Source organism: Podarcis filfolensis (genome assembly GCF_964270895.1).
Source record: "Podarcis filfolensis genome assembly, chromosome: 15".
NCBI classification, from domain to species: Eukaryota; Metazoa; Chordata; class Lepidosauria; order Squamata; family Lacertidae; genus Podarcis; species Podarcis filfolensis.
This window is the reverse complement of record NC_139618.1, coordinates 16,191,349-16,202,886: the sequence shown is the minus strand read 5'-3', so window position 1 is coordinate 16,202,886 and position 11,538 is coordinate 16,191,349. Positions and strand designations below refer to the sequence as shown.

At 50.8% G+C, this 11,538-nt stretch overlaps 1 protein-coding gene across 2 annotated transcripts; it reads left to right on the top strand.

The window, feature by feature from the left end:
• The first annotated feature begins 883 nt into the window (after positions 1–883).
• TEKT1 (tektin 1) lies at positions 884–11,323 on the top strand. Of its 2 annotated transcripts, none has more exons than XM_083588907.1 (8): positions 884–980; positions 2,599–2,808; positions 3,609–3,774; positions 4,011–4,139; positions 4,459–4,602; positions 6,630–6,852; positions 8,569–8,765; positions 11,027–11,323. In XM_083588907.1, exons 2-8 carry the CDS (start codon positions 2,619–2,621, stop codon positions 11,184–11,186), a joined length of 1,209 nt encoding a protein of 402 aa, XP_083445033.1. In that variant the 5' UTR covers positions 884–980; positions 2,599–2,618; the 3' UTR covers positions 11,187–11,323. The 2 variants fall into 2 exon arrangements, with proteins under 2 accessions (XP_083445033.1, XP_083445032.1); XM_083588906.1 differs by having other exon boundaries at positions 885–980; positions 2,572–2,808.
• Positions 11,324–11,538: the final 215 nt, after the last annotated feature.

Here is an 11,538-nt window from a genome sequence, read left to right as displayed (position 1 = left end):
CTGAGTAGGAAGGTTCTCTTTAGCTACCCTGGTTCCTCAATAGCGGGAAGGAAGCAGGACACGGATGACAACAGAGACCGACAACTAGAGTGAACGCTGCCTCCTCTGATGGTGAAGGCAGCAGAGCACAGCCTCCATCATGGCTAGTTAGCCCTTTAGTAGTCTTATTGTCCTCCAGGAATTAGACTAATCCTCTTTTTACAGGTTAACTGCGCTACTGTGAAGGGCCTTCCTTTTGTCTGCCCAACCCTGCTGCGCTGTCCAACAGATACACACACGCGCGCGCGCGCGCACAGTTGTTAGAGAGTTGGATTAGGACCTGGGAGAGATCAGGGTTCAAATCCCCACTCGGCCATGGAGCTCACTGGGGGTGCCTTTGTGGGCCAGCCACTGCCTCTCAGCCTAGCCTACCTTAGAGGGTTGTTGCGGGGATTAAAAGAAGAGGGTGAGGAGATCCATGTACACCATCTTCAGCTCCTTGGAGAAAAACGTGGGCTATAAATGCAATCAATCAACGCTTCAGTGTCTTTGGAGCGTCCCACAGATTCCTCGTGTTACGAGAGGGGAAGGAAAGCCGTCCTCTGTCCACACCATGCGTTATTTTATAAATGCCCCATTCCCCACACTACAATAACAATAAAGAACTCCAGTCGCTTTCCACTTCTGGAGAACGAGGGGGCCCCTGAGCATGTGCCGAGCGCCCGTCCTCCCCGTCCTGGCCAGTGATAGAAACGCCACCCTCTCGGTTTTCCAGGCTTCGCGCCTTTTCATTCATTCCAGGGTTCGTTCATTCATTCCTTCCCTCCTCCGCGGGTTCGGAGGCAGCGGCAGCCAATCGCGGCCGCATTCTGGAAATCCGCCCCCGTTGCCGCGATCCCGCGTTACCCGTCCCCATGGCGACGGGTTTGTTGCTCAGCGCTTCAGCTTTTGATGCTTCGAGCGCGCGCGCCGAGGACGAGAGCTGCTGCTGCTGCGGAAAGGTGATCTGGCTTCTTAAACCTCAATCCTCTTCGCTGTCTTCTTTCGACCTAGATTTAGAACCTTCAGGGCTTTTGCAAGCAGGCGATCCAGTGCCAAAGAGGGGCTGCGCGCTAGGATCCTAAATCCCCGCCCCCCCAATCTGCGCTGAATGCAGCGCCGTCCAAGCCTCTCCCATCTCTCAAGCAACGGAGGGTGGTCCTGGTAGGCGGCGCCAGATGGGGGGTGTGAGCAAGCCCCCCCAACCAAGGAACTCGCCCGCCTATTTCAGAACTGCTGGCATTAATAGGCCGTCGTTTTTTCTTTCTTGCTCTCCTAGAAATATACTTGCCCCTTCTGTGCCCCCCTTTGTAACACAGAAGTGGTCTGCCAACAAGGCCTGGTGCTTGAAGCCAGACTGTATTAAGAATGTATGTGCAGGAAAAACTCAGTCTTGAGCCAATTTGATAGGAGGCTCCCTGGCTGAATCAGGAATTCCGCTCTGACCATGCAGACCTGCTTTTTCTCTGAGAATGTGACATACTTTTTATGCCTGTGTAAAACTGAGGTGAAGGAAGGCCTCTTTATAAACTCAGGGCTGGCAAGGGGTGTGAGGAGAGCAGGTACAAATTATTGGTGGTTCGGAAAGGGGGCCTGGACCCCAAATATCTTGCATATGCTTTATGTAACACACACACACACACACTTCTGATTAATGGCTTGTGTACTTGTACCATGGACTGAGCGTTTCCGACTCTGTACAAACATTTGCTTCTGCACTTTGACAGTAGGACACTGCTGCAAAATGCAATCACATTTGGAGGTTTTCATTTTTGTAAGCGAACCCACTGCCAATAACAGCAAAATTGTGGTGTGATGCGCGCTGTGTTACACCCACATTTAACATTTGAAGCGTATGGTTACAGTACAGTGGTACCTCGGGTTAAGAACTTAATTTGTTCTGGAGGTCCGTTCTTAACTTGAAACTGTTCTTAACCTGAGGTACCACTTTAGCTAATGGGGCCTCCCGCTGCTGCTGCCGTGCGATTTCTCTTCTCACCCTGAAGCAAAGTTCTTAACCCGAGGTACTATTTCTGGGTTAGCAGAGTCTGTAACCTGATGCGTCTGTAACCCAAGGTACCACTGTATTGACATTAGTCATTAGGACCTTAACATTCTCAACAGGTAACAAATATTAACATACTTATCATTAACTGAGATCGCACATTTCTTTTATATCCTGTGTAATGCTTTTTTAGGTGGTTCATTCATTCTGGGGTTCATTCATTCCCTCTTCCTCGGGTTCCGAGGTGGCAGCAGCCAATCGCAGCCACATTCTGGAGCCCCTCCTCTGTGCCTCCATTACCTCCATTACCTGCTGGTTGGGGCCCCAAACCATTTTTTTTCACTGGGGCTAAACCTGCTCTCAGTAGACCTGTATCAGCCTGTGTAACCTATATTCTGGTGGACTCTGCTTTGGGGGGGGGGCGTTCCCCAGCGGTTGCTGTTGTTCTGACCAAGTAAAGCTGTCTTAAAACACCACAAATGGTGTAGTTAATTGAAGAAAATCCAGTTCACCTCCTCCTCTTCCTCCGTCTGAATCTCCTTCTCCAGGTGCTGAACTGCCCTCTCTCCCTGGAGGACCTTCCTGAGAAGGGAGCATGGCCAAGCTCCTGCAAGCGCCCCCCAAGTTCCTGCCCCCTGAGTGGCACATTGCCAACAAGGCCCAGTACAGCAGCGCAGAGGCCGAGAGATGCCGCTCCGAGCGCTTGTTGGACGAGAGCCAGCGTCTGGTGGATGAAATCGAGAGGACCACCCAGAAGACCCAAAGCGATGTCAATAAGAGGATAGGTAGGTTGGGGGGGGGGTCGTCTGGTGGAGGAGGCTTGGTTTCTGCTGGGGAGAAGGGTCAGTTCACTGGCCTCCCTACAAAAGGTGGAATCTTCTTGGGGTTCCCTATCTCCACCCCCATCGTTCAGCCCGGACACTGAGATCCAGCGCCGAGGGCCTTCTGGCAGTTCCCTCATTGCGAAAAGTGAGGTTACAGGGAACCAGACAGAGGGCCTTCTCGGTAGTGGCACCCGCCCTGTGGAATGCCCTCCCTTCAGATGTGAAAGAAATAAGTAGCTATCTTATCTTTAAAAGACATCTGAAGGCAGCCCTGTTTAGGGAAGTTTTTAATATTTAATGCTGTATTGTTTTTAACATTCGCTTGGAAGCCGCCCAGAGTGGCTGGGGAAACTCAGCCAGATGGGCGGGGTATAAATAATAAATTATTATTATTATTATTATTATTATTATTATTATTATTATTATTATTATATCTCACCCTGAGCTGACTGCTGAGTCAGGCAAAAGGCCCATAATTCCTAGCATTCTGTCTTCAGCAGTGGACAGCTGCTCATTCCACTCGTTGGCAGCCAAGGAGTATTGAATCACTGGCCTGTAGACCCAGAGGGTGATCTAGTCCAATCTTATTCCATACCTTCACCTGTAGCCATGAGGTTTAGCTGCTTATTTGTGTGTTTTTAAGAAGCAATCACAAAGCACGGGTTTTCTCTAACTTGAGCCCAGAGGCCCTGCCACCGCCAGAGGCCTTGGTGCTGTGGGCTTCTCCCTTGGGTGTCACCTGGCTCCCTCTCTTCCCGCAGAGCAGAGGCTCGAGGAGATCAAGTTCTGGAAGCAGCAACTGGATGACAAACTCGACCAGCTTGTGAAGGAGACGGAGGTGCTGCTGTCGTTCAAGACGCGGCTGGAAAAGGCACTGGAAAATTTCAAGCAGCCGCTTTGCATCTCTCAGCAGTGTCTCCTGAACCGGTGAGGACGTGGGAATATATCGGGGGCATTATTCTGGCCTCTCCCAAGTGGAATCATAGAGTTGGAAGGGAGTCAATGGGTCATCTAGTCCAACCCTGTGCACTGCAGGCTACTGGGACATCTGGGGGGGGGGCACTATGAGAATGGGATGCTGGACTAGATGGGCCATTGGCCTAATCCAGCAGGACTCTTCTTATGCTGCTATTGCTCTCCTTTCCTCTTTTTTTCTGCTCCAGGGAGAGGCGCGTTGGGATTGACCTGGTCCATGATGAGGTGGAACAGGAGCTGATCAAGGAAGTCGAGGTCCTTCAGGGAGTTGTCGCTCTGCTAGAGAGGACGCTGGAGCAAGCCATTGAGCAAGTCAGGTATGGGGGAGGACACATCGGGGGGCAGGCAGAGGGTGGGGATTCTGGAGAGTGTGTGGGCAGGGCTGGAAAAGTGTGTGTGTGTGTGTGTGTGTGTGTATATACAGCTATTCCCAGGATGTGTGGATGGGTTGCAGGTGAAACAGTCTCCTTCAGTATTGTCTACTCTGCAGGTGAAAGACGGATAATAAATTTAATAACAGTAAGCAGTGATGATACTTCTGTTCCACACCTGATCACCACTGCAGCCTGGCATTGCCTTCCGCCCCCTTTCTGCCCCATTCTCTTCCCCACCCAACAGCTGATTTTCCTCTTCCAGGCTCAACCGCTCCGCCAAGTACAACTTGGAGCAGGACCTGAAGGACAAATACACCGCCTTTAACATCGACAACTATTGCTCCAACCTCAACAACAACACGCCGGACATCAGATGCGCCCAGAATGTCCTGAAGGTCGAGGAGAAGTGAGTCTCACAGCGGGTTGAGGAGGGTGGCAGGTGCACAACGGGGGCAGCTGAACTCTTGTGGAGCTCTCTTCACTTCAACGAGGTGTGGGGCAAGGAGAGAGTTCCCCCATGTGGGAACAGATGGGGTCGGCAGTTCTTTGGGGCAGCAATGGAGTTGGCTTCCCAAAAAAGGTTCTACTGCTTTCTGCTGTCTGTTGCCCAGGTGGTATTGACCAGGTGACATAACCTCAGGCTCTTTCTACCCGCCATCTAATTGTTGTTGCTGGCATCTGTCTGTCTAGAGAGACAATGGAGTGTGCCTCTGGGGGTGAAGTCAAACTGCTGTGTTAGCAGCAGCGAAGTGACCTTTCAGGGGTGCAAGGCTGGGCAGTGTGTATGGAGCTCCTGGGCTGCCCAGACAACAAGACCCCCTCTTAGCCTTGTTGATGTGGTTCAAAGGGAAGCAGAGCAATGTTTGGTACCAGCTTGGCTGCAGGGGTTGCTGGAAGGAGGCATACAAGGCACATCTTAAGGACTCTGGATTTGTGTAGGGTTTTCTCCTTAGCCTTTCCTATTCCCAAAATCTCCCACAATCTGGTGGAATCATAATGTAACTGCAGCCTCTTTGCCCACTGCTGCCCTAGGGCTAGACAGGTGTGTACACCCTGACCAGCTGTGGAAATGTGCGTGTCTCGCTCCAGGAGGAAACATCTGAAATTGCAGCTCTGAAATTGCAGGGTCAGTCCCCCGCAAAATAAACAAAGTGACTGTTGATTGCTGAGTAGATTTACATCCTCCACCATCAGATTAATTCTTTTGATAAGGACAAACTGGTACCGTACCCACAAACATAGGAAAGTGCCTTATGCTGCATCAGGACCGTTGGTCCTTTCGGTTAGTGTTGTCTACCCTGACTGGCAGCAGTGCTGGCTTTCCAGGGTTTCAGACTGAGGGCATTCTAAGCCCTGTGTGGAGATGCTGCCAATGGGGATTGTCCCTTGGACCTTGCATTGCAAGGCTGATGCTGTTCCACACTTCTTCCCCAAGGACAGAGGCTGACGTGGGCACCCCACACATAAACACACACACAATCTCTCTCTGCCTGTTTTGAAGGAGGCACCAACTTTTATGCTTTGGAAAACCCTGAGCAGAAGACAGCTGGGACGATATTCCATCTTCAGAGGCAGAGCCACGTCAGAGTTCCACATGGATTCATTGCCCCAATTCCTTAGAGAAAATCTTGTTGACGTTCCAGAAATAATACTGTTTATTTAGTGTTATAAGAAAAAGACCCTGCTCCTTTTCCCTTATGGGGTACCCAAGAGCCCGTGTAGAGTCCTTATGTAGGTCCTCTATTGGTAGGAGAAAAATAACAGAGGCCAACCAGAGAATATTGAGAAGCAAAGCAGCTAGTAAGCATGATCTTTATTAAACTGTTGCAACAGGGTGCTCACCCCCCCATGAAGGAGGGAGGAGGAACCCAGAACATTGGTGTGCAAGCTCTTCTATAGAAATTGCCTCCTCTGTAGCTCAGTACCACCCCCCTAAAACATCACGTATACATCTACAGCAGAAAACCTGTCTGCCAGGATACCTGATAATGGCCACTGATTGCTTTTACCTGGGCATCCTGGCCATTCTTTTGTGATGGTAAATGCTCAGTTCCTGAATCCAGGTCACAGGCTCCCCCTATTCATACACAAATGTGCCCTTAAGGCAGGATTTGTGAGCACAGAGACAATGGGGAGGCTTTTCCCATTTCATTCCTTTTTGCAGAGAAACATTTGAGGTCAATTTGGGAGAGTCAAAATGGTTTCAGGACTGTTTTCCTGTACTGTTTCAGACATGTGGTTTATATATTTATGTATGTGGTACATTTATGAACATTAACTTTCTTAGACCTTATAATTCTCATAACATTTAGCATCACTGGGACCTCCCCCCCCCCCAGAACCTCTCTCCCCTTCCTGAGCCTGAAGATTTAGGGCAGGCCAGCTAGGAGTGACCCCCCCACTTCCCTCCCCCCCCTCTCATCCCCCCGGCAGCTCGGTGAGCCCCGAAGAATGGGAGGATTTCTCGAACATGAATGTGGAAAAGGCCGACCAACAGCGCAACAACTCCCTGGCGCTGAGGGCCCTGATTGACAGCATCCTCTCCCAGGCGGCCAGCGACTTGCGCAAGCAGATCAACACCGTCAACGTCGCCTTCCGGAACCGGCTGAAGGAGACCAAGAGCGCCAAGGCCAAACTGGAGGACCACCTGGACAAGGTAAGCACTGGGCCGGCAGCAGCGAAAGCTCCATCTGGTCACCCCTTAGCCTGGTGGTTCCCTAAGTGAGTGGTAGCACCCCCCGGGGGGGCAGTGGAATTCCCTAGGGGGGCAATGGAGGTGTCCGTGAGTATCAGACTCTGAAAAGGTGGCATCACATTACTGGATTAAGTGCATCTGTTTTCATTAAATGATATCGTTTTAATATGTGCAGTTGCTACAGTTTTTCTTCTTTTACTGTGTTATTGTCTTCCATTGTGGGTTGTGCAAACCACTGTTCTGAATACAGTGGTACCTCTGGTTGCGAATGGGATACGTTCCAGAGGCCCGTTCGCAACATAAAAAGAGCACAACCCCCAGCTGCGCGTCTGCGCACACGCGGGTTGCAATTCGCCACTTCTGCGCATGCGTGTGACGTCATTTTGCGCTTCTGCACATGCGCGAGCGGCAAAACCCAGAAGTAACCCTTTCCGGTACTTCCGGGTCGCTGCAGGACGTAACCTGAAAGAACGTAACATGAAGCGGACGTAACATGAGGTATGACTGTAATGCTTTTCATAGGGTGGGGAGGAGTTGATGGAACGAAGGGGGCAAACCGCCGGTTTCTCTTTTCCACCCCATCACCATGTTTAGGGGCTTTGTGTTGCAACGGGGTTACAGTGTCACACTAGGGGAGATCAAACAATGATTCCCCGCTCAGCCATGAAGCTCACTGGGTGACCCTGGGCCACTCACTGCCTCTCAGCCTTACCTGCCCCGCAGGTGTGTTGTGGGCATTTAACAGGGAGGTGGAGAACAATGTATACCACCCTTGGAGAAAAAGGTAGTGTGCAATTGCAATAAACGAATTACCTCTATCAATCCTGGGGAAAGCAGCATGTCTGATGCCTATCAGGGCTCTGATCTCCCCCAAGCCAGCTTTCCAATCTTTTAAACTGCAATGCTCAGGTTTTAGCAATGGGCTTGGTTGAGAGGCACGGCACCTCCTTTCAAGGATCAATCCACAAAGATAATCCCCATGTAGGGATGGCAAAGGGACGCAGGTGGCGCTGTGGGTTAAACCACAGAGCCTAGGACTTGCCAATCAGCTGTACGCCGGCTCCCTCGGCCAATAAAGCGAGATGAGCTCCACAACCCCAGAGTCGGCCACGACTGGACCTAATGGTCAGGGTCCCTTTACCTTTACCTTTTAGGGATGGCAAAGAATTCCTGTAGCACCTCTGAGGCCGGCTGCAGTGTGGACCAGTGTTGGAGTTTCAGGTCCAGAGGCCATAGATTTGCTCTCCAGACACCTCACCCCAGTTGCTTCCTAATGGGCTGCTTTTTGTGTGAATGGGGGGGGGGAGAAGAGGAGAGGAGACTGAGAGGCGGTACAATAGCCACCTTCAGATACATGAAGGGTCATCACATAGTGAGGATGGAGCAAGTTTGCTTTCTGCTGCTCTGGGGAGGGGGAGGGGAGGAAGTTTCCAACATTAAGAGATGGTGGAGCATCTTGGAAGGTGGTGGGCTTTCTTGCCTTGGAGGTTTTCCAGCAGATGTTGGATGGCTGTCTGTCAGGAATCAGCACTAGATGACCCCTGGGGATCCCTTCCAACTCTTCAGTTCTAGGATTCTATGCTCTGACTTAGCTGGGGCAGCAGAGAGGGGAGTGGTGAGTTGGTCCTCCGAGATCTTCCTGCCCTGCTCCCGACTCTGCCCTGCTTCTGCTTGAAGGTGATGGAGCAGGTCAGTGCTCAGGAGAAGAACATTGACTCCCTGAAGAAAGCCATCTTGGACAAGGAGGGGCCGGCCAAGGTGGCCCAGACCCGCCTGGAGACAAGGACCCACCGGCCCAATGTGGAGCTCTGCCGGGACAAGGCGCAATACCGGCTGATGCGGGAGGTGCACGAGATCAACCACAACATCCAGAGGCAAGTAAAACAGCCGCAGGGCCAGGCCCACCCCAGAGCTCTCCCTGGTGGGTCACAGCACCCTCCTTGCTCCGAAGCAGCAGCCAGGAGTGGGTGGGTGGGTGCTGCCTTGCAAAGGATGCACTTTGTGGTTCCTCAGCAGGGGGCCTTGAAGTACCCAGGCTTGTACATTTGACTGATGTTTTAATGCATTTTTAATCTCCTCTTGGAAGCTGCCCAGAGTGGCTGGGGAAACCCAGCCAGATGGGTGGGATATAAGTAAGTAAGTAAGTAAGTAAGTAAGTAAGTAAGTAAGTAAGTAAATAATAAATTAATTGAAGGATTAAAAAGGAAGATTCTGTACCTCTGTGGGTGCAAACCAGGGGTTTGGGGTAGGGCTGGGCAATATGTCGATGTACTGTCCAAAACCGGTTTGAAGTACCGTACATATTGTGATACCGGTTTCATAGTTTTTGACCTGGCAATATATCGCAAATCATGATGTTAGGGCTGGACTAGGTATCGTCCAAGACCAGGGGTTTTTTTTTAACTGTATTAAAGATTTTCTTGGTTTACAAAAGTACATGCCTTCTCCCTTTTTTCAGGCTGTGCAGTCTTTCTTACAAATCAGTTACATTTGTTGTGAGACATTAGTGTTGAGTACAGTATAAGGTTGGGGAAGAAGAGGAGGGGTGGGGTGGTGAGGCTGATATTCTTTTGCAATGTGTACATGTGGGGTTTTGTGTCAGCATCAAGTGGGTAGGTTCTCTTTCTATTTGCTTATTGCATTTCCTTGGTAGTGAGAGGTATTGGGGGCAGGGTGGGGTTGGTTGTCTCTGGTTGGCTGCAGTGGAGTTTGTCTGCATTTGTGAAGAGGGGGAGGGCTTGGCCAGATTGATTTGTATGCTGTCACTGGATTTTTGTTGCATCCAAGACCAGTTTTAAGTCCTTATCATGATATTGCTTTCATAATTTTTGACCTGGCCATAGATTGCAAATCATGATGTGTGTGTGTGTGCTATGCAAAAATCAAAATGTGGGGAAACCCATGAAGTCGGCCAATGCCTCTACGTAGTTCCATCCTTATTTCAGGCATTGTGATATATCAATATACAGTGATGTTTAGCTCGTGATACATCATTAAGTTGGAAACCAGATACTGCCCAGAAGTTCTCTTCAGCAGAACTTTTGGGGTGTTGCTGGCTTTTGGAGGGCTGACTGCAAGGGGAGCTGGATGGAGCAATCGTGGCTGTTTTGTGGACCACCTTGTGAAGCCACAAAACCCTCTCGCTTGTTTTATGGGGCACCAACAGGAGGTCTGGCAGGGTCGGTCTCTTGGCACCTACCTGCCCATTCAGTGCATCCTGGGAATGAACTGACCTGCCTTTCTCTCCTAAAGTGGAAAGGAGGGTTGGATATTCCTGGGGAATGTTTCAGGGAATCCCAGGAACTCAAAGGGACTGAGCAGGGCCTGATTCTAGTGGGGCGAGAGGGAGGTAGGAAGGGGCCAGGTAGCAGGGCACCACCTCCTTACCTGCCTTCCTGGCAAACGGTGTAAGTTATGCAAAGCAACCAAATTCACATGCATGTTCTCGTGGACTTCCAACGTAGCTGGAAGTTGAAGATCCAGCACGGATAAAAGAAAGGACCTTCTCACACAGCTCATAGTTGAAACTATGGAACTCCCTTCCAGAGTGATGGCCACGAGCCGAGATGGCTTTAGAAGAGGATTGGACAAATTAACAGAAGGACAAGAGGGCTACTGATGGCTATTAGCCACAATGGCTGTGCTCTGCCTGCAGAGTCACAGGCAACAATGCTTCTGGGTACCCGTTGCTGGAAGCCACAGGAGGGGAGAGAAGGCTCTTGCACTCAGGTCCGGCTTGTGGGCTTGTCTTTGGGGCATCTGGTTGACCAAGGGATGCTGGATGAGACGTCTGATCCAGCAGGTCCTTAATTTTTTATGGAACCTCCAGGTGTAGGGGCAGTCTATCTCGATCCCTAGGCTGTTAAGAGATATTTAGCCACTGTGAGAACATGCTGGGCTAGATGGGCCTTTGGCTGGGACCAGCAGGTTCTTCTCATGCGAATTTGGTTGTTTCCCATAATTCTCAAGTGGAATTTTGGGCGTTAGGCTCCCATCAGTCTGTGGGCAAATGTGCTCACCCGCAGGTGTCAAGACGGAGAGTTCTGGTGGGGCCAGGAGCAAGGAGGGTCTGCTTGCCCTATATAGTCCCCCTCAGAGGCCTGTGACCCTCTTTCCCTCTGCTCCTCCCTTACAGGCTGAAGGAGACCCTGGCCCAGGCCGACGCCGAGCTGAAAGGCCTGAACCGCCGCCAGCTGTCTCTAGAGGAGGAGATCCAAGTCAAAGCAAACACCATCTACATCGACGAGGTCCTCTGCATGCAGATGAGAGAGTCCATCGCCATCAACAACTTCTGACCTCGCAGCAGCGCTGGTGCAGTCTCTGCACTCCAGGGACCTTCCTCCTCTGCACAACCCCAAATGGACACAAAGGGGCTCAAATCGCTTTAAACTTTATATTGGACAATAAAGTAGAAGCCGAGGGTACCTTGTAAGCCACCTCTCCCCACTGTAACACATAGAAACAGACCCTTGTTCTGGGGCAGGGTATGGTCAGTAGGACTGGCCGATATTTGGTTTTCAAAATTGTGATGTATCAGCAGCTAAATATTAGGATATGCTAACATATCACCATGCCCAAAATGTATCTCGGCTGCTTCTGCCTCCCCACCTTAGGGGAGGAAGAAGCGGCGGAGAGGCATCGCCTAGC